This window comes from Thunnus albacares, chromosome 10, assembly GCF_914725855.1.
Source record: "Thunnus albacares chromosome 10, fThuAlb1.1, whole genome shotgun sequence".
Classification (NCBI taxonomy): domain Eukaryota; kingdom Metazoa; phylum Chordata; class Actinopteri; order Scombriformes; family Scombridae; genus Thunnus; species Thunnus albacares.
Window position 1 is genome coordinate 72,290 of NC_058115.1, and position 25,685 is coordinate 97,974.

General features: G+C 38.7%; 1 protein-coding gene across 1 annotated transcript in view; it reads left to right on the top strand.

The window, feature by feature from the left end:
* Positions 1-13,128, top strand: part of fbxo38 (F-box protein 38) — a 68,295-nt gene extending 55,167 nt beyond the window's left edge. The window contains exons 20-21 of the mRNA XM_044362929.1: positions 10,734-10,847; positions 11,013-13,128. Of these exons, the coding sequence (XP_044218864.1) occupies positions 10,734-10,847; positions 11,013-11,191 (293 nt within the window). The 3' untranslated portion in view covers positions 11,192-13,128. The remainder of the gene's footprint in view (positions 1-10,733; positions 10,848-11,012) is intronic.
* Positions 13,129-25,685: the final 12,557 nt, after the last annotated feature.

Genomic DNA, 25,685 nt, shown 5'->3' on the forward strand with positions numbered 1-25,685 from the left:
AAACAGGATTTAAACTAGCTTAATTCAGTTCCTTTAATGTCAGTGTTCCAGTCTGTAATAGGATGTGATGGTCAGTGGTGTCAAATGCAGCACTAAGATCTAACAAGTATAAAGAGAGGTCCTTTGTCTGATGCAGTTAGGTCATTTGTAACTTTGACCAGTCCTGTCTCTGTGCTATGATGCGCTCTAAATCCTGAAATCCTCAATTAAACTGTTGTTATGTAGAAAGTCGCTTAACTGATGAGCAGCTGCTTTCTCAAGGATCTCAGAGAGAAAAGGAAGATTAGATATGGGTCTGTCATCACTGGTCAGATTTGGCAGGGCCCCAGAGAAAACTATGAAACATTGTCTTTGCATATGTACACACCAACTCAACATTAATTTTAGTGACCTCCGATTGGCATAATCGGGAGTCATTCCCACTGACATGAATAACAATCGTACCATATTTACTCTTATCCGTAGCCAGTAGTTTTAAATTTGATTCAGTGTCGCCCACTCTGGCCCCAGGAATATATTTGACTATGGCTGCTGGTGTCGCCAACTTCATGTTTCTCACTATGGAGCTGCCAATAATCAGAGTTGGTTTCTCAGCGGGTGTGTCACTGAGTTGGGAGAACCTGTTAGAAATGTGAACTGGTCGGTGGTGAACCGTGGGCTTCTGCTTAGGGCTTTGCTTCCTTCAGACAGTCACCCAACCACGCTGGCTTCTCGGCTGCTCAGGAACTACCGGGGGAGTAGGAGCTATGCTAGATCAGCCCGCACCAGCTACTGGGGGGTGGCTAACTATATTAGCTAATGGTTGGTTTTCCATGGTGCAGAGCTGCGCTTCCAATTCACTGAGCCTCGCTTCCAACACTACAGATAAACTACATTTATTACACGTATCATTATCACTAAAGGAGGCAGAGGAATAGCTAAACATATGACACACCGAGCAGGAGAGCGAGAGGGAGAGAGAGAAGCCATTGCTAACTGCTTAGTTAAGTTAGTTGCTAAGCTAATTGCTGAGCTAAAGTAACTAACAACTGTGGGGTTAGCGAGAAAAGTCACTAAAAGACAGAGAGAGCTAAGAGTGCTTGAGTAGAACTAGTGTAAGTGTAAATATACCACAGGTATTTATCCACAGTAATGAGGAATATAGTAGAATTAACTGATTTGAGAGCAGCAAAATGCTATCAGTAAACACAGTCAGCAACCGGAAACGACAAAATATACTTACCGCAACACACCAGCACATCACAGTCTCAATCAGAGAGTCTGTTCGAAAGATGGGACTTTTGTATCTCTGAGGTTCTAAAGTAGTTGGAGTAATAGAAGCTAATAAAGGCATGAATAACATTATCAGGGATGTGATTTTTCCTGCTTTGTCAGGAATATATTTTTAGACATTCCTGTTTTCCTGCTTTCCCCCATTAGCTCTTTCATTTCTTTTTTGAGTTATTTTTTATCAAACAATTATCATGGTATACTTAATGTTGTTTTTGTTTCATTCAGATACCTGGATAAAGAGGGACTGGTTTTTAACCAACATCATGACTGTCAATGATGGCTAGGCTGACACCATTGTCACTGCTGTGAAAGCTGTCCTGCAGAACAAGCAGAAAAAGGTGCCAACAGAGAAACTCATGTGTGCTTGACACTGATGGGTTAGTGGTTATGACAGGTGTGATCATTTTACTATTCCATGTTTGTGTGTTTTTAAGAAAGAAATGTATATGCAATTTGCCTTGTTGTATTATTTGACATGTAAACACAGGGCGTGTAAATGGGGTTTCTAAGTAGCAAACCAACAGCGTCCCCATGATTGTTACTGTGGCTTGTGCCGCCTGCCGCCTTGCCCTGGCCAGTAAGGACACATCAAATGATGTGAAATACATGGTGACCTTCAGGGACCACCTCCAGGAACTACACCTGTACTTCCATCATAGTGCAAACTGGGTTGCAGCACTGAAGGCAGCAGCTACCACTCTGGGACTGTCTGACTTGAAGATGAAAGTATATTATTTATTACATATACTATCATTCACAGATGGTATTTCCCATCTACTCAGTACTAACCAGTGTAAGTCCATACTGACATAACACTGGTTTATTATTTCCGGGAGGAAAAAGACACATGGTGGCAAATCAGCACCTGGCCATTGAGATACTCAAGAGAAATCTTACAGCTGTGCTTGCCACATTGGCAGAGGAGGCAGTGCTTTAAAAATGCTTGGTCACCAAGGGCCTATACACCGTTAGTGCAACCTACAGGTTTGTGGTACTGGTGTATACCTCCAGGCTGACATATTGCCACATCTTGCACGGCTGTGAAAAGTCTTCCAACCGGCAAATTTCAACTTCCTTCACATCAAGGAGCAGGTGTGTTATGATTAGCTTATAATGTTTTAGAGTTTATGTTATGTCTTTCTATGGTACTGTTGGTTACCATTGGAGACAGTGCTGTTACCATTGGAGACATTATACTGTAAGTAATAATGATAAGAATTAAAGCTGCAAGCAGTGATGATTGGGCCCTTGCACCATTGCATAAGTTGGGGTGCGGCACAGTCGAAGGGCTTCTGTCACGGGCATGTAGATGTCTTCAGACCCGAGTTGTTTTCAGACAGTTCAAGAAGGAGATAAACATCACTTCCTTTGTCCACTATTTTGCGTGCTGCTGGGGCTGCTTCATTGAAATTTCAAAGGGGGTGCTATTGAGCCATTTTGCATCACTGATGGAATATTGTCATGTAGATGTGTTCAGGCCTGGACTGTTATCCATGATTATGCATGATTATGTGTGTGCAGATTTTCGTAGATGTAGGTTTAACGTGGTGCGGGCGCTGCTTCGTTGAAATATTGTAGGAGGCGCTGTCGAGCCATTCTGCCACACCCATGCCCGCCAGCTATACAATATTACAGACTTTAAGACCTGTCACGTGTGTGCAAAGTTTTGTGAGTTTTCAAGCATGTCTTGGCCCTTAAAAACAGCTTCGTATTTTGTGGCGAACAATGTGTTGCCATGGCAACGGCTTTTGATGAAAACTCAAAAACTTCAGGAGTTATCATCATCAAGGTCTTACACCTGGGCTGACCATATTTTATGTGTTTCTGACTAACCTGCTAGGAGTAGTGAGCAAAAGAGTGGCACTTAAAACTTCCTGTTGCCAGTAGGTGGCGCTATGACTGTGACTCAATATGAGCATGTACTTGTCTTTAGAGTGGGACCCTTATGAGGCATGGTAAATTTGGAAAAGACCAGACCATGTGGACTCAAGTTGTAAGGCTTTGAAATTTCATGGTGAGACATCGAAATTCGCCATGTTGTAATGGCGACACCTTTTGACAAAAAGTCACCAACTTCAGAATATGCAAACTCCAAGTTCTTGAGGCTCAACGCCATGCCACGGCCACACACTTCAACGTTAACTAAATCTTTTGATAACTTTTGATCATAAACTAGTCTAGATGACACACACTGATTTTGAAATCGTTATGATGAATTCTGTAGGAGGAGTTCGTTAAAATATAAGACAAGCAAAATTGCCAAAATTGACCACTAAATTCAAAATGGCCGACTTCCTGTTGGGTTTCAGGTATGGGTACAAGAGACTTTTTTGTGCGCCCTGGCATGATTATGTGTGTGCAGATTTTCGTAAATGTAGGTTTAACGTGGCGCAGGGGCAGCTTCGTTGAAATATTGTAGGGGGGGCGCTGTAGAGCCATTCTGCCACACTTATGCTAGCCACCGATATGATATTACAGACTTTAAGACCTGCCATGTGTGTGCATAGTTTTGTGAGTTTTCGAGCATGTCTTGGCCCTTTAAAACAGCTTTGTATTTTGTGGCGAACAATGTGTTTCCATGGCAACAGCTTTTGGTGAAAACTCAAAGGCTTCAGGAGTTATCATCATCAAGGTTTACACCTTGGCTCACCAAATTTGATGTGTTTCTGACTAACCTGCTAGGAGTAGTTAGCTAAAGAGTGGCGCTTCAAACTTCCTGTTGCCAGTAGGTAGCACTATGACTGTCACTAAATATGGGCCTGTACGTATCCTCAGACCGGGATTCTTAACAAGCATATGAAATTTGGAAAAGATCAGACCATGTGGAGTGAAGTTAGAAGGCTTTGAAATTTCATGGCGTGACACTGAAATTCGCCACGTCGTCATGGCAACACCGTCTGACAAAAGGTCACCAACTTCGGAATATACAATCTCCAAGGTCCTGAGGCTATTCTGAGTATATTTGAGGTGGATCCAATCACTGTGCTTCCCACAGGGTGTCAAAGTGTAAAACATGTTACTTCCTGTTGCCAGTAGGTGGCGCTATGACTGAGATCCAGTATTGACACATGGATGTGTTCAGGGTGGGACTCTTTTCAAGCACAAAAGGTTTGGGTCTCCTAGGATCATGTATGCCGGAATTATGGCCGTTTCAATTTTCATGGTGAAGGATCGAAATTCACTGTCCGGCCACACCCCCCTGGCAATGTTGAAAACTCACTGTTTTGATAACTTTTCATCTCCAAGGTCTTTATATGATACTGACTGATACTGACTCAAGTCTGACATTAAGAAGACAATAGTAGAAGACAATGAAAAACAATAGATGATAAAAAATAGATGATAGACCACCAGAGTGTTGGAGCACAGCCTCCTTCAGGATCCTGTACCGGGAAGACAAGGGGTCGAAGACTGGGATGAGGGCCATTTATTTGGTTTCACGGTGGAGTGGCCAGCCACCCAAGCAGTGGAGGGAAAGCTGTGGTGTCAGCAGGCACTGTTTTGAGGTCCAGATCCGGAAGAGATGGAGCAGCGAAGGCATCAGCTAGATGGACTAAAGTGTCATCACACAGGGCTGCATAGTGATTGGAGAGGCTCAGGTGAGGGATAGAGCCCATCTCGAGTCCCTCTTGCGGCCACGAGCCACCACATCAGCCAAGGATGACTGGTGGGTAGGTGTCAAGCAGGAGGAGGGCCACAGACAGGTAGCGAGATCCCACACAACTGTGTCGTGGATGGCTATGCTGAGCGAGGCCAACTTTTAGGACTGCCTATACGCCACATCCATGAAGGTGGACAATAGCGAGTCCCTCTTCAGCAGTTCATCAGAGAGCTGTTGGATATCCTCCATAAGGTCAGCAATCTCTTTGTTTGCTTTCCTCAGCAGTACACCGTCCTGACAGGGTGTAGCTGGCATGGTTTGTTTTAGTTAGGAGTAGGCTCAGTGCTAGCACTGCTAAAAACAAACAGGTTTGTGCTAGTGTCAGAAATCAGGTCATGCAGTTAAAAATCTAAAAACGTCCAATGACTAAAAACCTTATACCAGATTAAAATGGCAAGGTTCCAAAAGTGTGTCATAAAACTTTGGCTTAAAGGCGCAGTGTGTAGAATTTAGTGGCATCTGGTGGAACGGACTTGGCAGAAATGGAATATAATATTAGTAAGTATGTTTTAATGAGTGTATAATCGCCTGAAAATAAGAATCATTGTGTTTTCATAACCTTAGAATGAGCCCTTTATATCTACATAGGGAGCGGGTCCTTTTCCATGGAGGCCATCATGTTGCACCACCATTTTTCCATAGTAGCCCAGAACGGACAAACCAAACACTCACTCTAGAGAGAGCCTTTCACGTTTTTTGTAAGTTTCCTGGCCATTGTAGGTTCTCCCACATGTTTGGAAGGGTAGGGTGAGGGGAGGGGTATTCATTTGGTTGCAGTCTGCAGCCTCACCTCTAGATGCCACTAAATTCTACACATTGGACTTTAAAAACTGAATAAAGATGTCAATTTGTGACAAAGCTTCAGCCCGACAGAGACACACAGACGCATGCACACATGTGCATGATAGACCCGGTTATATTTACAGCAATCTGATGCCAACAATAACATCTATCTACTAAAGCAACAAATCTCTGTTTGTGTGTCTGTATGTCTGTATGTCCTTTGCGTATCTCTTGAACCATTCATCGGATTGATTTGACTTGGTGGGTGCATTGCTGGAGAAAAAACATTTGCTGTGTCAAATTTGGTGCAATTTAGACACGCATCATGATAAATATCAATAAATTTAAACTCTGAATAAACAAGTCATCAGCTGCTCTGCTCTGCAGCGGCGGGGCAGGGCTTCTGGGCTCTGTTACTGCATGTCACGATCAGAGCTGTACAATCCTGCCATGAGAAAGAGGAGGGGACAGCATCTCTCTTTGTTTAATAACGCAAAAAGTTATGCTCTGTTGTTGGTTTCTTGAGTAATTTTAAAAAAGACGAGAAAAAGAGAGAGAGAGGATGAGCGCACTGAGAGCACAAGCGAGCAACAGAGGCAGACTGGAAAGTTTTCTCTGAGAGAGACAAAGCCTGTGAATGACAGCAATATGTAATTTTCTGATTGTGACAAACGCTCTTTTGGTGCAATTTTGACATGTGACACATTTAATATTAATAAGCTTTGAATAAACAAGCGCACCGCTTAGCTCTGTGTCTGAGTGCAGCGGGGCTGTTTGATATAAATACTGTCACATCACAGTGGGGCGGGCTTCTGGGTTCTGACTCGACTTTACACTTGGCGGATGTACTGCTGAGGACCTAAGAAAATGCAGTGTGAGTGTGAAGTTGTTTGGACATGCGACACGTTTAATAAACTTTGAATAAACAAGTGAACAGCGGGCTGCTTAGCTCTGTGTCTGAGTGCAATGGGGACTGTTTAATACAAATATTGTGACATCACAGCAGGGAAAGGGCTTCAGGGCTCTGACTTGCTGAGCAGGACAAAGACACGCTCAGTTAAACTGCCTGAGAGAGAAGAATGAGCATACACAGGAGAAAAAAACAGAGGCGCAGGCAGTAAAACTAGCCAATAGGAGCACAGACACATTTGTTTGGCAGCAGAATCAACCAATGGAAGGCCATAAACTGCTTTTACAGTTCAACCTCAGTTTAGTCTCACTGATGAAGTTTCTGTCTGGATTAAAACCATTTAATTTATTAAATCTGTATCATTTTCACTGATATGTTTGTCAGTTAATAAATATATACATATATATATATATATATATATATATATATATATATATATATATATATATATATATATATATATATATATATTCTAAATATATATATATAAATATAAATAAATATAAATATATATATATATTCTAAAGAAATAAGCAAGCAATCTGCCCATTCCGAACAGGCATGTTTTGAATAAACACTGCACTAGTCTTTCTATCTTTGGGTTCCCATCACGATTGAGACCCCCAGACACATCAAGGATTCAGGTAAGGCTCCCTGGGTCCTTTGTGTCCCATCTCCACCAAGACCTTGGACTTGGAGCCTTCCATCATGAGGAGGAAAAGATCAGGAGAGAACAGGATGTTGAGGACAGTGGGGCCATGCCATGAGAGGAGCAGTGGACAAGATTCATGAGAGAGGTAAATGTTTGTTTTTCTCAGATTAGAATATAAAAGAGTATTGGGTTTTAGATTGAAGGTGCTCTTTTGTTTGGGGTTCCATAGTTTCAAAAAGCAATTGAGAATCCAAGGTTCTCTTCCTGTGAGTTAAAATGTCTTCATTGAAATTGCATGTTAAAACCAGACTTCAGCCAACATACCCTTGTAAGGGAGTAGTGAATACAATGCCAAACTCTAGTGTTTCGTTTCAGAGTCTGGTTTTAAACTTGTCAATTCGATGAAGGTACTTTAATTAATCGGAAGAGTGCCTTAAATTCTCTGCTGTTTGGAGAGTTTGGGGGTTTTATTTTTCTTTTCTGCTAATTCTAGGTAGCCAGTCCTTACAACAGGGACCTGATACACCAGATTCCAGAATCTGAATATTATTGGGGCCTTCAGCATTTTGGGACCACAGGCAGCTGCACAGACCTTGATACTCCAGGAGTGGCAGTCCTTCAAGGAGCACATGCATGGAGAATTCAAGGTGGGTGAATGATATTTAGATATTGCACTGTATTCATTTATCTTATCGTCAGAATTAGTCATTCTTGTGCAGCAGGATCAGAGTGATAGCCTACAAATCCCCAAATCTACCTAATGCTTATCACCATGCTGAACCCAATACACTTACCTTTATACTTACCTGTTGGGAAATATCCTATTGTAAATAAACCAGCTCAAATTATTCAATTTAACCTGCAGAGTCAGACACACCTCGTTTAATTTAAATAATGTAAATTAACATCTTTTTAAAATTATTTCTCTAGGAGATGAACCAAGCCAAAATAATGACTTTGCTTGCCAGTGAGTGTGACAACTGGGAACAGATCTACCCATTACTCAGCAGTTGCACTTGTCATCCCGGTGTGAAACATCAACTGTGAGACAGACTTCTCCACGATGAACAGGGTAAGGACAGAGGGCATGACAGTATGACTGAAGTTGCCAAGATGTGTGCCAAACATTTAACCTGCTTACATGATAAACTGCATAATCCTCTTAACTAAAAGAAGAGTATTAACAGTATGCTCCAAATGCACCTTTTATTTTCATTCATTTGGCTAATTGTGGTTACCTTCATTTTCAGGTCAAATCAGAACTTCGTAACAGGCTGCAAGGAGAGCACCTGGCTGCCTGCCTGGGGGTCTCCATCAATGGGTCAAGCCCAGAGGAATTCAACCACAAAAGGGCATTAGAACTGTTACTGTCAAAGCCCAGGAAAATTAAATGTCAAAACTCAGGTTACAAAGTTTGCCAATGGGGACAGATGATCATCCTCTATTTATGATTTATAATAAATCTGTATTAAAGGCCCCCACGCATGAAATACAGACTTTTCAAGTCCAGTTTGGTACAATTTGATTCGGCCTCGAAAAATGTTTTCAGATGAAAAAGGTTTATTTTTGGTTGAAAGCTTAAATTTTTCTATTACAAAGTTGAACAGGGAAATGACAATGTGCCCTCCTCATCAAGTATATTCTTTATTTTCAAAAAAAATTAACCAGTTCAACACAAGTAACCACTTTTGCTTCATTTCTTTGATGGCTTAAATGAATGCTCTACTCAATTTTGTGTGTTGACCATTTGTGAACTGTGTTAAACTCTGTCCTGTTTACCATGCTTTGTGGGTGTGACTTTTTTGCTGTGTCATCACCATTCCTATCTATACAACCAATGTGTTTATCATTAAATTGTTTACTAGAGCACAAAATCGTTTACAAGAACGCAAAGTTCTTCATAGATATAGCCTCTTAATTTTGCTCTCAAAGTGTACCAGCTTGATGCATTTAACTTTAAAATGTACAAAATTCCTCTAGGAGGGTCCAGGAGCATCCTAACAAACAAAAGTAAACCAAAGGACATCCTAACAAACAAAAGTCAAAGCACACGATTAAACCCTGCTGTAAAAGTATCTTTTAATACAGGTACTAACACTACACAACAAGTCTATTAACATGATTTTTTCTTCAGCTGTCAGAAGGTTGTTGACCTCAGTAACTGTTGTAAACACAGCACTAAAATTGACAGTTTCGGTTATTTGGAAACAAAATGCCGATTCATCATTCATCTGACTGATTGATTAATCTGCAAGTCAAACTGTTGTCTTGATTTGGCTTTAAGTTTGAGCAAATTAATTCCCCAGAAGTCAGTTATGTTATTTTGTTATATTACAAACACTAATCTATATTATGGTACTGAAGCATAGAGCTTGAAGAACAAAAAATGTGTAACTGTCCAAAATATTTTCTGGACTGCATATGGGTACATCAGTATTGTATTAAGAAAGACATGACAAAACAAACCTATACTTTACACTTTTCACACAGTGATTGTTTCATTTCAAATTCAATGTGCTGGAGTTCAGTGAGAGTCACTGTTGTTCTGTTTACAAAATGCAGTGCATAGCAGGATCATGCTATGTTCATTTTAATACTAAAATATACTAAAAGTAGCCTGCTCAGCCTTCCAATGTAATCTGTTTTAGTCATGGTATAAACAAGTTGTTTAAGAAATTAAATTTGTTATTTGCTGAAAGTTGCAAAAGAAAAAAGACATTTCTCCATACTACATCATAGCTTCATTTATACCAAGCAGTACACCTTGTGGAAGATGTTTCCACTGTGAATAGGTGGAAGGGTTTACAGTGCATTAATAAATGACATAGAGAAACACTGTGAGAAAAAAGGACAAGGAAGATTTTATGGTCTTTTATGTTCCAAAGAAAACAAGCTGAATGGGAAGGCTTATCTGTATACCTTTAAATAAACCCACCAACCAGCTGGTTGGAGGGTTTAGAGTGGAGACATATGAGATCATCACACATTCGTCCGTAAGGTTGATTTGTGGTCAATCAGAACTAGTTCTTACAATGGGTTTTCTGACCACATCAGAAGTCAAAAGTGTTCACAGTTCTTCCGAATGGTTTCAGTCAAAGGCGAAGTGAAAAGCTGACCATCACAGAGAGGAGGTTCATGTGATATTGTTTAAATATGGGGATAGTGGCACAAATATGAAAGTTACTGAAATGGTTATGTCAGGAATTTAAAAAGAGACACGTTAAAACCCTGACAACTTTCTCATCTCAGCACAGCTGACCAATGACGGCATGATGTGAATGTCGAATTTTCCGTTTCAGAAATGGCTGCGCACAATCCCCCCCATATCAGACATTGCAGTGGTGTGGGAGGAGGGAGTTTCCAAAACTATTCGAACATTTGACAAGCACGTCTGGTGGACTATACCAACCCCTTTAGAATTGACCATCTTCTACAATGTCTTGTGTTACTTTCAGGAGTGGTGGATGGCGCTCCCTACAGCATGATAACAGACTTCCCCTGGCTGAGGACTCTTAGAGCAGCCAATCCTAACAGCTATGCCCGCTATGACTTCGAGGACGATGAAAGCAGTGAGTGCAGTCAACACATCCATCTCTTCTATCAGCAGTCACAGAAGTTGATCTCTAAATGTACACAATTCTTAGTATTAGCATTGCAGTTGTCCCTGTAACAAAGACACAACCTGATCATAAAAGCACTTGAAATGTTTTCCTCTCTGTTGTGTCATGTGTTAGCCACCATCTACGCTCCACGGCGTAAAGGCCAGCTGTCAGCCGACATCTGCATGGAGACTATTGGGGAGGAGATCTCAGAGCGACGACAGAACAAAAGAGGAGTATTTCAGAGAGTGGTGGTCCTCTTCCTCCATCACTGTGATACACCAGGAGAACCAGTGGATGATGACTACATCTAGACACCACAAGACACTCCTCTGTCATTAAGAGTGATCCCAGCAGGTGACAGTCCTGCTTTTGCACTGCCTGAGCTCCTGACTGTGAAGATTCAATTTGGAAAAGAGACAAAGGGATGTTAAGTTTGTTTGCTATGGAAGCTGCAGGTCAAAGCTGTGTTTCTAACACACTGACATGCACATGATGTCTCAGAGACTTTACTAGCTTAATCTAGAAGGAATAATTACAGTCAAAAGGCACTGGGGAGGTGCTGCCAAAGATGAATTAGATAAAGTAAGGGCACTTTGCAAAAACACTTCTGAAGAATCTGTATTTCTGTGATTTGGTTCATTAGGACCAGTATTCACCCTTTTCTGCTACATGGGAAAAAAGAAATGGATAATCTTTAGTGGATTTGGAACATTTGGATGAGGTTCACGCCTCATATCTGATGCTGATTTCCTTATTATTTCATCAAAATCTTAAGGCATATAGAGCGCCCTAGCATACTGCAAATTCATGCATAAAAGCAGAGGCTAAAAAAAATGTTTAGATTGTGTAAATTATGGTTCACATGGGAAATTCAGCATATTGTATATTTTCATTTAGTGATTAAAAAATTTCACTAATTATTTTTGAATTGCTTCTAACATGAAAGTAGTTAGGACTAAAGACCTGTCTCTGCTCTAAAGAAAGGCCTGGCTCTCTGCTGTTGAGGCCACTATTGACAGCGTAAACCCAGTTGTCTGTACAGCTAGTGTTTTCAGCTGTCTTGCTGTACATTATGCTATCACTGAGAGCAGATGTAGAAAAGGACTATGCTGTATTGTTGGTCTGCCCTTTCATCTGCCCACTGCTGCAGACTGTCTACCTCTGTTCCACTCACAGACACAAATGGCCTTAAACAGAAATGTTAAAGAACATGTGCTTTTTAAATCAGTCCTAAGTTTTCCTTCCTTTATTTTTTCCCCTCAACGTGTGTCTTGGTTAAACATTTTACCTCAGTAAGCATTAAATGGAGAATAGACAGATGTTTAGTCCAGATGGAGCTGAAAAAAATACAACAGTTGTGAATTTAACTTCCTTGCGGTTGATTTTCTTCAGTCCTCTTTGCCTGTTAGGTCTATTGGATCAAGACTAAATGCCCCACCACTAGGGAACTAGACTTTATAACTAACTCCTGTCCATCTAAACTGGAGAATCAGATTAACTTAATCATGCAGCTCGCATTTTTGGCCAACCATCCTGAACTGGACACAAATCACAACACTTGCATGCAAATATTACATGCCCTATATGGTGTTGCCATGTTAAAATGCTGTTGTTACCACTGACTAAGCAACATGAAGGGAGCTAAAAGAAGTACTGCAAAACTCAACTTTCACCTTTGAGAAAACAGAAAGTGTTTGATAGGATATGTCCAAAGAGCTTTGATGTTGGATTTGGAGGTGAGGTCTGGACTCTCTAAGAGTCATTATGGTCGTGTTTCCCAGTAAAAATACAGTATATATGCCATTGCCGTTGAACATCATCCTGGTTGGCTTTTCAACAATCTGACAGAGGGCTTTCTCACAGTGAAAGATGTCTTACTGGAGAAATATATACCAAACATACACAGTCCATTGTGTAATACAAAAAAATTGACTGTGACAAAAAAAAAGGTCTGAATGTAGTTGGTGTCTAACTTAAAGAACCCTATGTTCACAAGAGATGACTGCTCAGCCTGTCTCCTGGTACTTCACTGCTTCTCAAAGATGTCTCATAATCAAAGTCTGTGTGATGGCTATCATGAAGAGAAATCAGACCACTAGATTGAAATAGTGTATTTTATAACAGATAGATATGCTCTGAGATTTATGTCAGCCAGTTACCTCTCTTTGCTAAAAGGAGTTGTTTTATTTATTGTTTATATATGTATATATATATATATATATATATATATGTATATATATATGTATATGTATATATATATATATATATATAATAATCAAATTGGTCCTGTATATGGAGAGCTCAGCCCTTAGGACTACAGAGCAGTGGATTGCATTGACTTTTCTAGATTCGGGATGTGGATTTTCCTCAAATGTGCAAAAGATTTGAGTTGCGAAAGACTAACAACTTCATTAAAAACTAACATTCACTATCTAATGAATTCAACATTCTGTTTGAAGATCGAATGGACTGAATATGATTCAGCCAGCCTTTTTTGTGTAACTGTACAGGTATCATGGATGACAATATGCTTCCATGGTGTTTATATGTTTATAAAGAAAGAGCAAGACTATTTCACATAATAAAAAATAAAAGAACTCAACAGGAAATAACTTTTGTTATGTCTTTGTTACATGTCCTAATTTCAGACTCTCTACCATTGACTGGGATTTATTTATATATATACATATATATATATATATATATGTGTGTGTGTGTGTGTGTGTGTGTGTGTGTGTGTGTGTGTGTGTATATATATATGTATATATATGTGTATGTGTGTATAAGGTAGATGTATCCTGTAGGGACCATAAATACACAGCAAAGGTCAAAGTCATCATTTGTTGTCATCTGATGAACAAAGTCAAAGGTTTAGAGCCCCAAAAAGTACAGAAAGCAGTAATGGGCTGTTTGACCAAAAGTTTAACTGATCAGATAAATAATAGTTATATGAAGCTATACCTTTACCTTAATTCCAATCACTTGGTAACACATTTTATGTTGTCTTTATTTTCAGTCATTTGATAAAGTAAAACTTCAAGCTAATATAAGCAGCAATATTTCCAATTTTGGTACCCAAAGTGATGGTATCAAAAAGATGCTGTGGCATACATAAACATACTACTACAGCCACAGGTTTGACTTAACGCTCAATGCTATTTTTGTCAATTGGAACCAAGACCTTCCAAATAAGAGATGCTAACATGGATATATATAAATTTTCTGTGGCTTGGACAAAGAGCAGAAGGGTTGTGAACACTCATTGAAGTTATGAGCTGTAAGATATCCTGAGTCTTTACATACCTTCTAAAAGGAGGAGGCTGTTTAAAATACAATTTGTTTCTCACATTTGACAGTGAAATCATCTCTCCGAAACAAATTTGTCGATGACTTGTTTTGGTTTTCAAAGTCATCTCAAAGCCACAAAAAGGCTTGGGCAAGCCTAACATCTGCTAGGTTAATCTCTGACAATAGAGAAGCTCAAACACAAGAAATAGGTCCCCATGTACCTGTAACCCCATATCCATTTAATAACCTTTCAACTGATATAAGATAATGCTAGTTCCATTTGGGAAAAGGGAGAAACCCATTATTAAACACATTTAGGTCTGGACATATGACTCAGTTGAAGAGCTGAGGGGTTGTTTTAATGCTACTGAATGGGACTTATTCCTCAATGACCAGGTCTCCTGTAATAACCCTGAACTGTTAACCTACACTATCACCAGTTATCTCAACTTCTGTGTTGACTATCATTAAAATATAAAATGTCAGAATCTACGCCAATAACAAACAACATATGACTAAATATGTTGAAACAACATATGACTCAATAAATGACTAAAACACCATTTAAATTGAAGGAAAATGGCTTTTCTGGAGGGAGACCTGCAAAAAGTGAGAGATTTGGAGAAGGAAATGAGATACGTGGTTAAGAAAGCAAAAAAGGACTACAAAGACAAGGTTGAGAAGCTGAGGAATATCGTAGATAAATCTTTTATCTACCATGATAGTCAACAAGTGTAATTAGACAGTTAGCACAGTTGTCAGCAATGATTAATGTTCTTATTAGTGATTTAAATTACTCTGACTACTTAAAAATTACATAATTGAAAGCCAAAATGTTAATATGTGAGAATATGAGATACAGTCAGTGACAGAGACCCTAGTTTGTCAAAAAAGATGTAACTATGGGAACAGAAAAATCAAGAAATACCCTGAAATGACGAGTAATATGCACAGACTGCAGTAAAAACAAAACAAAACAAAATAGAGAAAGAACAAAAAAATCAAAGAATTAATGGAGAAACATTTTGAATGTTTAAAACATGCAGCTAAATTGTCTGTGCCCAAATATCTTAAATCATACCTCCCTTCAGTAGTTCATACATTGATTTTATGTATTAAAACAATGTAATTTATCTACTTTATTCAACATATTCATCACTTTCTGTGAAGCCTCAGCAGATAGAAATTTATAATCCCAAGCAAAAGATGAGTTCTCAGAGTCAGGTTTTATCTGAAAATTACCTGATCATGAAAACCGCATTTAAAAATGTGATTTTCATTTTATATATTTATAGTACATTAAGGGTGTCTTTTATTTTGACTAATGCAAGAGAACTGTACTGTATATGAATTTTACTAACTATGCCAAACCTTTGAACCTCAAAAACTCAAAAGTATGTAGGATAGAATGTAGATAGAACCTTATAATTCTAAGGTCATCAAATGTAGTCAATGTGGACAGTGGCGATTATGTATTATTGTGTAGTTCAGTTTAGAGCATACTAAATGAAGCTTTTAGCAATAGTTCAAGCAAGAGGATGATTATCATTCTAATTTTATCATCACACTGGAGTTCCAGCTCTTAGTTATTATCCAGTGATTTCACTGAGATTGGTTTGTAGGCTTTCTTGTCAAACGCTGATCGATCATCTTAGCTCATGTATGTGAACTATGTTACCTCTTTGGTCTCTCTTCTGTCATGTGCCTCACAGGATCTCTAATTGGTTGCTATTCATAGAGTTATTTCCCTATAAATCTGTCTTATTGCCAGGTCAACACCGATTTCTTACTTGTTCACTTATAAAGCTTTCCTGATATGAAATTTTATCATGTATTTATCAAGCATTTGAATGTAAACCTGCTTAAACATCCATGGTTTTAACCTGCTTTGAGCATGCTGTGAATGATAACAGTCATGATACTAAAGTTACAGAGCAGAAGGCATCTAACAGAAAGCAGGACTCTGGCAGTTGTAGAGACAGGGCAGATCCACCTGTACACACCATTCTAATTTTGGCCTCACTAATCTCTGCTCTTCCTGCTTTGACAATTTGGCGTTAAGCAAGATGGAGTCACACTCTCAGTCTCTGTGTCACACACACCAGGTTCCAGTGAATCATAGTCCTCTGCTGCTGTTACTGAATGTAAACACAGTGACACTGCCCACAGTATTCTGTCAGCCTGCACAGCTTCTTGCTGTTCTACTGGACTTCCTTTGACACTAAACAGTTTCTATTGGTTCCTCACAGTTTCCACACAACATGGACTCTCATCTGATGTTTACAATGTGTTAGTCATAGGATCATTCATATAAGTAAATGTCATGAGTTGATTAAAGTAATTAAAAGGCCGAGGTCTCTGCAGGAGGAAAGTTTAATGTCAGAAAAAGTGGTAATTTGGTCTGAATGTGAATATCCAGTAATCACAGAACACCATACAGCATGTTACACCTTAACTTTTGAATGGATACTCTCAGAGGACAATGTGAGTGTAAACCACTACCTGTGGGAACATACAGCTTTGTCCTTAATTACATAATTACCCAATAAATTGTGTTTTATTGCCTGCAAAGACTAATGATTCAGTGTGACTCTTCCAAGAGTCTTTGTATATGATGAAGGTTGCTTTTATGTAATAAAAGCAATTAATTGCAGGAGGTTGCTGGGGCAGTACAGAGCCAGTAAGAAAGCTCTACCTGGAAGTCTCAGTTCAGGGCCAAAAAGTGTTGTTCAATAGACAGTGCTGGACCAACATTTATTTTGTCTATGAACATCATCAAGAGCATAAAAAAAACAGATCATACAAACTTAACAGGTCAGTCTGTTTTTTTTTCTTAAAAGTAATACCTCTAATGGTGCTGCCTGCTGTCCTCATCGTCATATATTTTAGAAATCCTTCAAAAGTTTTAGTCTTTTACTTTGCATGTAGCAAGTGCGTAGATGTTTACTTAGTTCATACGGTTTAGAGGGTAGGACTCCACTCCATATGAGGGAAAAGACTGCAAACACACACAGATTTATAAAGGATTTACTCCTGATGTAGACTGATTGTACATTTAGTGTGTATGTGTCTGTGCACGTGCATGCATGCATACGTGCGTGCGTGTGTGCGTGTGTGTGTGTCCATGCGTGGTTGCCATTGCTAATAGCCCAGTCTTGTCAGCTGCTGTAAACAGTGAACCATCTCCAAACATTACCTTATTAAGACACAAGAGACAGAACAGACAGAGAAGAGAGCTGGATTATACCTGCCCCCCTTCTCTCTCACTGTTGTCACATGTTAAACATCTACTTTAACAGGGGGAAAATCTGTCTTTATCAATGAAAGTTACAAAACATATAGGACAGACTTTGATAAAATATGAGGATAATAATTCAAGCTTGCAAAATAGATATGAGGGATAATAAAATCAATATACCAGAAAAGAATTAGATTTAAAATCTTTTTTTAATTAAATAAAATCATAAAAGCACTGATGATCCCAATATATTCAGATATTCCAAACCAAATAAAATAGTTTAGAAATACTGACAGCAAGATCAGCTTAACTTTGAATCAGAGAGAACTGTTTTTAAAGTGAGCATGGAGACACAGCAGCCTCCTGAAGTTTTATATAAGACCAAATATTCCAGTCAGAGGGAGCAGCAGACATGGTGCTTTCCCCCTTTCCCCCTCAGCACACACCATAAGAACAGGGAGAAGATATGTCAATGGAGTGTACAGCAATTCCCAGCCTTATTTGACCTAACAATTGCATGAATACAGAGGTACAATACCTGTTATACAAGCTTCTTGAGCAGGATATCACTTGTTTTAGTTTAAACACTTATCAAAGGGCCTAGTGGTACAGCCAGTGGTAGTAGTATGTTTATCAACCAAGATTCACAGACAAGAGTTGAAGTTGAACCTTATATTTAATTACAGACACCATTCAAACTGTAAAATGTTCACAAAACTTTGAACTTTCAAAGTTATCAGATTGTTTAGTGATATCTTTTATAATTTTTCAGCAATTTAAGCCAAAGGTCAGGGGTTTTTCAGACTTTGTCAGGTCTCACCAGTGTGTCATGTGATCAGGCACAGTGGCGAGCACAGATAATTTTAGACCAGAAATGTTTTTCTAAACTGCTGTCACTCCCACAATTTTAACTCCTCAAGCACATATCTTTCCTCAGGATGTTGCCACAAGCCTCCTCTCTCTCAAAATGTAAGTACATTTCACATAGGACTTATAGTTTTTGAGATCTGAACCTTAATTGATAAGAGAGTCCCTGTCATGTTCTCATTGACTGCAATACAGTCTGCAGGATGTGTGTCTTCTCTCACTGCAGTTTCTTAAACTTACAGATTCTCTCTTCCTTCAAACACTTTTTACACATATCATTCATTCTCATGTTAAACTAGTCTTGCTTTCACTAATGATGTACAGATCTCTGGGCTTCAAGCTCTGGTTTGAGACAAATACATTTTCCTCATCAAAATGGAGATTTTTTCCTCTCATTTTTGTGAATGTCTGTTGGCTCGGTGGTTTAGAATGCTGCTCTCTGATCAAATTCACCTTAGATGACAAGGTGCTGTGTTTGATACCTGCTCACTGCAGTGTTCCTCATAATATTGCTCTCATGTACAAAGTTGCCTCACATCTTTATCCTGTACCAAAATTCAATTCCTCTCTAGCTTACCTTAACATTATTACCTAAAATGTGGATTGATACGCTTGTTAAATACATCTTTTCCTGTGCTACACAGCATGTGTGAGTAGTCCAGTAGTTTAAGGTCATGTCATTTCAGAACTCCTTTTAGATCCAAAGTTTTGAGCCCTGCTTAGGGTGGAACTCAGTAGAGTTGAAGGCTGAAGGAGTCCAGGTGATGTCATGCTAGCTGAGCTGAGCTTTTTTGTCAATTTCATGCAATTGACAGACTAAACACCAGAACCTGGCATTGCTGTGTGACATGTTAGCTCAATGCATAGCATGTCTATCTTACAAACATGAGGGTGTAGGTTCAATTCCACCCATTGCTAATTTTAATCTTGGTAGATTTTTCGATGGTGTTCAGCTTCCAGTCATGCAATCTAAATTCGCTTTCAGCAATCACACGCAATTTCTACAGAAATTGCATTTTCTAGTTATTCTTATTCTTCCATACTTTTTTGCAAGCTTTCAACTCTATACTTTGAGCGACAGAAACCATTCAACTATCAAAATGTTCAGCTCTTTGAGGACATCTATGCTAGTACTTTTCAGCTTTCTATCATAATCCATTGATTTTATATAATTTTTTAAAATATTAAATTTTATAATGGAAGTCTATGGGAGGAATGTTTGAAAGCTAATATCTCAAAAACTAAAAGTGCTTAAGTGTTCATATTTGATGTACAGGTGTCCTATCTGGAAATGCTTAATATATTAAAACATAGTATCAATAGCACCACCATGTGGTCAGTTATTAAATGTTTTGCGTTTTGGCTAATAACTCATGAATGCTAAGTCCTATCAAAGAAATATTTGTTCAGGATGTTCCTTGGATGATGCTGATTAGACTGATATCGGCCACGTCCATTTGCGCCTTTAAAATTTTTCCGCCATTTTGTTTTTTTAATGAACATGTTTTGCTTCTGTTGGCACATATTTCATCCGATCTTCACCAAACTTGGTATATACCATATTTAGAGGACCCCAGACACAACTTATTTATTTGTTTTCAGATATCACTTACAGTTTGTCTGTAATTGGTTAGCAAACTTTTCAAGGCGTGGCGTAATGCACTTAATGGTCAATAACTCCTCAATACTGAATTGGATTGCGACCAAATTTGGGAATGTTGTACACAAGGTGACCTTACAGAAGTGTGTAACATTTCATAAAATTCTGCCCGAAGGGGGCACTAAACTAACCTTATAACTTTATATTTCAGTAATTCTGTTGTCTTTGATGAAATGAAACTTGGTACACAGGTTTTCCATGAGAATCTGCATAACATACTGAATCATGGCACCAATAACCCCACCTTGTGGTCATAAGTAAAACACTAACTACTTATTTACTACCAAATCTCTTAAATGCAACATGCCATGGTAATCAAATTTTATTTGTACAGATGGGGATCCTGAAGAAGTGTTTAATATTTTCAGCAATGCTTTGCGATTTATTGTAGTTTTCAGCATTCACACGCATTTTCCGCAGGAAATGCATTTCTAGTTTACTCTGCTCTCCCAAAGAAACAGCAACAACTTCTTAGGATAATTGGAGATATTTATTAATAGCTAAATGTCTTGAGAATACATGATAAAGCATAAGACAATAAAGAACAATAATAAGGCCTTTAAATGATACTAAAAATAAAATAATGAAGAAAATTCTTTAGAAATATTGGCTTGAAGTGTTTGACTTGAGGCTAATGTATTGCAATGGGAATGATAAGTGAAAGCTACCTCCACTTCTCTGAAGAAATCATTTTAATTTTAATTTTATTCAACATCAACCCTTGATCACAAAGCCATGTTATGCCTTACTGTTGATGAATATTTGTTGTAGCTGATGTCATCTCAGCAGGTACAGTGTTGTTTTGGGTTGAGCAGGAGTTAATCTGTACAGCAATGTGGTGTGGCCCGGCTTGGGCTGTGTTACAGATGAGTCTTGGTGGTGCAGCAGTGTTGAACCACTGATGAAGAGGAGTCAAGCCGTGTTTCAGGCTGCCATGAAAGAGTCTCTGTTGGCTTAATTCCCAGTTGGCCGACTGCTGTGAGCAAGTAGTTTCAATAGTCACATTCTTCTTCAGAGCGACGTTTCAGTTGGAGTTGAGGATTTAGGCTTTTTAGTTTAATCTGACTACACTCAAATCTTCATTCAGTAGCTGATAACTCCATGTGAGTTAACATGTGAAACATTAACATTCATACTCATGCTTATCCTGATGTTTAGACATTCAGCCTTCATTGATACAACCTTATTAAACCCTACTACACGTCTATTAGTGAAATAGTTAAAGCAACTTTTGCATATTCAACATATTCTAATATCAATTCAATATAACTTACTTCATAATATAAAAACTTCAGTATGATTATTATTTCATGATAAAAGAAAACTTAAACCTGAATTTCTTCACCCATAATATTTTACATTCCGATTACTTCAGAAAACTTCATTCATTCAATACAACTACTTTTCTAAATTAACTATTAAAATATGATTGTCTATCAGGTTAATAGATCAAAAGTTAGACTAAGGTGATTTTAAAATACCATTGCATATTTACCATAAGAACATTCATTAACTCTTAACAATAAAAAATTTGAATTTATTGAAATATTATATTGTATTTATTGGGATAGTGTACAGTTTTAAATATAAACGTTAACATTTGATGTACTGCACCAGAGTTAGTTTAAACTAATTTGAAGTTCTAACCTTACCAATAGAGGGCAATATTGTCACATGCAAAATATAATGAAATCAAAAATTTTCCTTAATAGATTACCACACAGCTATCAAAGTTATACCATTCCAATTTCTATAACAAACAGCATTACATGGTTTGCATAGTGATTAGACATTTAATTCACACAAATTCAGATTTGGCTTAGATTTGCATAGAGACTCATTGACTGTCCTTCAGGAATGTGAGTTAGAGTTTATGACTATAGTCTGTGTAGATAATAAAAGGGGTTTTCTCTCCATGTGTGTTGCGTTATTGGTCCTTTCTCTGAGTTCAAATGACCGCAAAGGAAAATTCTGAAGTCAGAGCTGACTACACTGGACAAGATTGTATCTCAAAATACAATGCTGCCACAAAGCTCTAGCTCCACGACCACCCAAGGATGCACCACTGAGATTCATATAGTGATAAATTTTCTCAAGTACAAAATCAAGGAACAGGTTCTGTCCACCGCATAGAAAAAGGAGATTTTTTTCAAAGACAACAGAGTCTACTTTGACCACGATTACCCAATAGAAATAGTGAAGAAGAGAAGAGAGTATGCCGGAATAAGAGGAGTATTCACAGAGAGAGGTTTCAAACCAAGCTTAAGATGTTTTTGGATAGCAGACCTAGGATTTACAATAACACAAGGGCTGCTGATGACCTGCAGAAGAAAGGGTTTCCCAAGCCCAACCCCAAAATCACATAAGACGATGTAGGAAAAGGTAGGAGACAAACATTAGCAAAAGCATTCCATTTGGAGCAGATATGGCAGAGCTGCGTGTGTTCTGCTGCAGCCCCAAGGAGATCTGATCCAACAGTAATGATGGAGCTGGGCTGACTCCATCCAGCTACAACCACTATGTCTAATGACTCCACAGGACAAAGTGACAAGCCATTGTCTACTAACATGATTTAAGTTGTGTGTTTTTCTTTTCTTTGAAATATCAATGTGGTCTGATAATCTGGAAACGTCCCTATTTAGCTTTTATTTTCTTCTTCCTCTCTTTCTGGAACAATGCACTGATTACCTTTTAGCTCAAGATAAGATGATATCGTGAAACTGGAAGAATACCATAGGAAAAACTGCCATAGTAGAATGTTATTCATTAGTCTTAGGAACAATCCTACTATTTACTCTAAACCACATTTGTTCTGGTTGTGGAAGTCATTTTGCTTTATATTCACTTCCTCAGACCTTCAGAATAGTACACTGTCTGCAGAGATAACCATCACCAAACTGGACAATACTATCGCCTTGACTGAAGGCAAACAAAACACCTGGGTCTGATGGCAAACAAAGCAAACAATGTGGGCTTCATAGACAATTGGCAGACTTTCTGGGGAAGACCTGGTCTGATTAAGAGAGATGGCATACATCCCACTTTGGACGGACCTGCTCTCATATCTAGAATTATGGCTGAGTTTATTAGCAGACCAAAACCATGGCAACCCAGGGTTGAGACCAGGAGGCAGAGCTGCATTCCTACACCCTTCTCTGTGCTTTCATTAGAGCAGTTACCCACCCAAAACCACATAGAAACTGTGTCTGTCCCCTGACCACTTAAATCCGTTAAATCTAAAATAAAGAAAAGAGGGGTCATTCATAAAAATCTAATAAAAATTAACACCACCTCTGCAATAGCACAACAAAATAGGAGAATTAAATGTGGACTCTTAAACATTAGATCACTATCATCTATTAGCTGTATTGTAAATGATCTAGTCTCAGATTATCATATTGATTTATTTTGTCTCACTGAAACCTGGCTGTGTCATGAAGAGTATGTCAGCCTAAATGAATCCACTCCCCTCAGTCATATTAATACTCACATTCCTTGAGACACTGGCCGAGGAGGTGGAGTTGCAGCCATCTTCAACTCAAGCCTAATTATCAACCCTAGACCTATATTTAATTATAACTCATTCAAAAGACTTGTTCTTAATCTCTCTCACCCAACCTGGAAAACTTTACAGCCAATTCTATTTGTTATAGTGTACCGTCCTCCTGGCCCGTACTCTGAATTTTTATCTGAATTCTCAGAGTTTTTATCAAACTTAGTCCTTAGTACAGTGGACGTTGATAATGATAGTCTTAGCATTGCGTTTATCTCATTATTAGACTCAATTGGCTTCTCTCAGAGTGTAAATAAATCCACACACTGTCTTAACCACACTCTTGATCTTGGTCTGATGTACGGCATTGAAATTGATCATTTAATAGTTTTTCCAAAAAATCCTATTTTATCAGACCATTACTTAATAACTTTCAAATTCCTAGTATTGGATTACACACCATTAGACAAAAATGTCTTCACTAGATGTCTATCTGATAGTGCTGTAGCTAAATTTAAGGAAGCAATTCCATCAGTATCTAAACCATCAACCTGTCTTTTAGACCCCATCCCAACTAGGCTACTTACCTGCTTATCCTTAGTTAGCTCTTCTTTACCAGATATGATCAATCTGTCTTTAGTAACAGGCTATGTACCACAGTCCTTTAAAGTAGCTGTAACTCAACCTCTTCATAAGAAGCCTACTCTTGATTCAGGTGTTTTAGCCAACTATAGATGTATATCTAATCTTCCATTTCTCTCCAAGATCTTTGAGAAAGCAGTTGCTAAGGATTTAGACAGCACAGAGAAAATCACAAATGATCTCCAAACTGCGTTGTACAAAGGATTTATCTCTGTACTCTGAGAATGGAACATTTAATTGGCATTACAGGAACTGCATTAAGCTGGGGTAAATCCTATCTATCAGATTGATTTCAGTTTAAACAATGAATCCTCCATGCACGCAAAAGTTAGACATCGAGTTCCTCAAGGTTCTTTGCTTGGACCAATACTATTCACATTATATATTCTTCCTTTAGGTAATATTATTCAGAAACACTGCATAAATTTTCATTGCTATGCAGATGATACCCAATTATATTTCTCGATGAAGTCAGATGAAACCAATCAGTTAACCAAACTCCAAGCATGCCTTAAGGACATAAAGACCGGGATGACCTGCAATTTTCTGCTACTAAACTGAAAACTGAAGTTATGTGCTTGGCCCTAAACACCTTAGAAACACATTGTCTAATGACATAGCTGCTTTAGATGGCATTGCCCTGGCCTCCAGCACCACCGTAAGGAATCTGGGAGTTATCTTTGATCAGGATATGTCCTTTAACTCCCACATAAAACAAATTTCAAGGACTGCCTTTTTTCACTTATGTAATATTGCAAAAATCAGGCACATCCTGTCTCAAAAAGATGCAGAAGCACTAGTCCACGCATTTGTTATTTCTAGGCTGGATTATTGCAATTCCTTATCATCAGGCTGCCCTAACAAGTCTCTAAAGACTCTCCAGCTGGTCCAGAATGCTGCTGCACGTGTACTGACAAAACCTAGAAAAAGAGACAATATTTCTCCCATTTTAGCTTTGCTGCATTGGCTTCCTGTAAAATCCAGAATTTAATTTAAAATCCCTCTCCTCACCTACTAAGCTCTTAATGGTCAGGCACCATCATATCTTAAAGAGCTCATAGTATCCTATTATCCAACTAGAACACTGTGCTCCAAGAATGCAGGCTTACTTGTGGTTCCTACAATCTCCAAAAGATTTGGGCCGGGGGGCAGACACCCTCTCTATGTCTCCTTTTTGATAAATCTTATAGTTAGGGTCGACCAGGCTCACTTTGGACCAGCCCCTAGTTATGCTGCTATAGGTCTAGACTGCTGGGGGACTTCTCATGATGCACTAAGCTCTTCTCTCCTCCTCCTCCTCTTCATCTGTATGCATTCATGTACCGTTAATGCATGTTACTAACTTGGCTTCTTCCTTTTTTGTGCTTTCTCATCTCGCAGGAAACCCCAAGATACTGTGAGCCTTCGCTGCGGGAGTGGTGGTGCAGTCCTGTTGTCCCTTCTCCGGCTATTGCTGCTATTTGTTATTGCTAGTCTTATCTCTATTATTATTATTATCATTTTTATTATTGCTGTTATTATTGTTGTTATTCTGCTTCTCTGATAGCTGGAATAAGAATTAATGGGTAACTATGCCGACCCATGAAGGTAGAGAGAGAGTGTTGCCAAGCTTTTGGC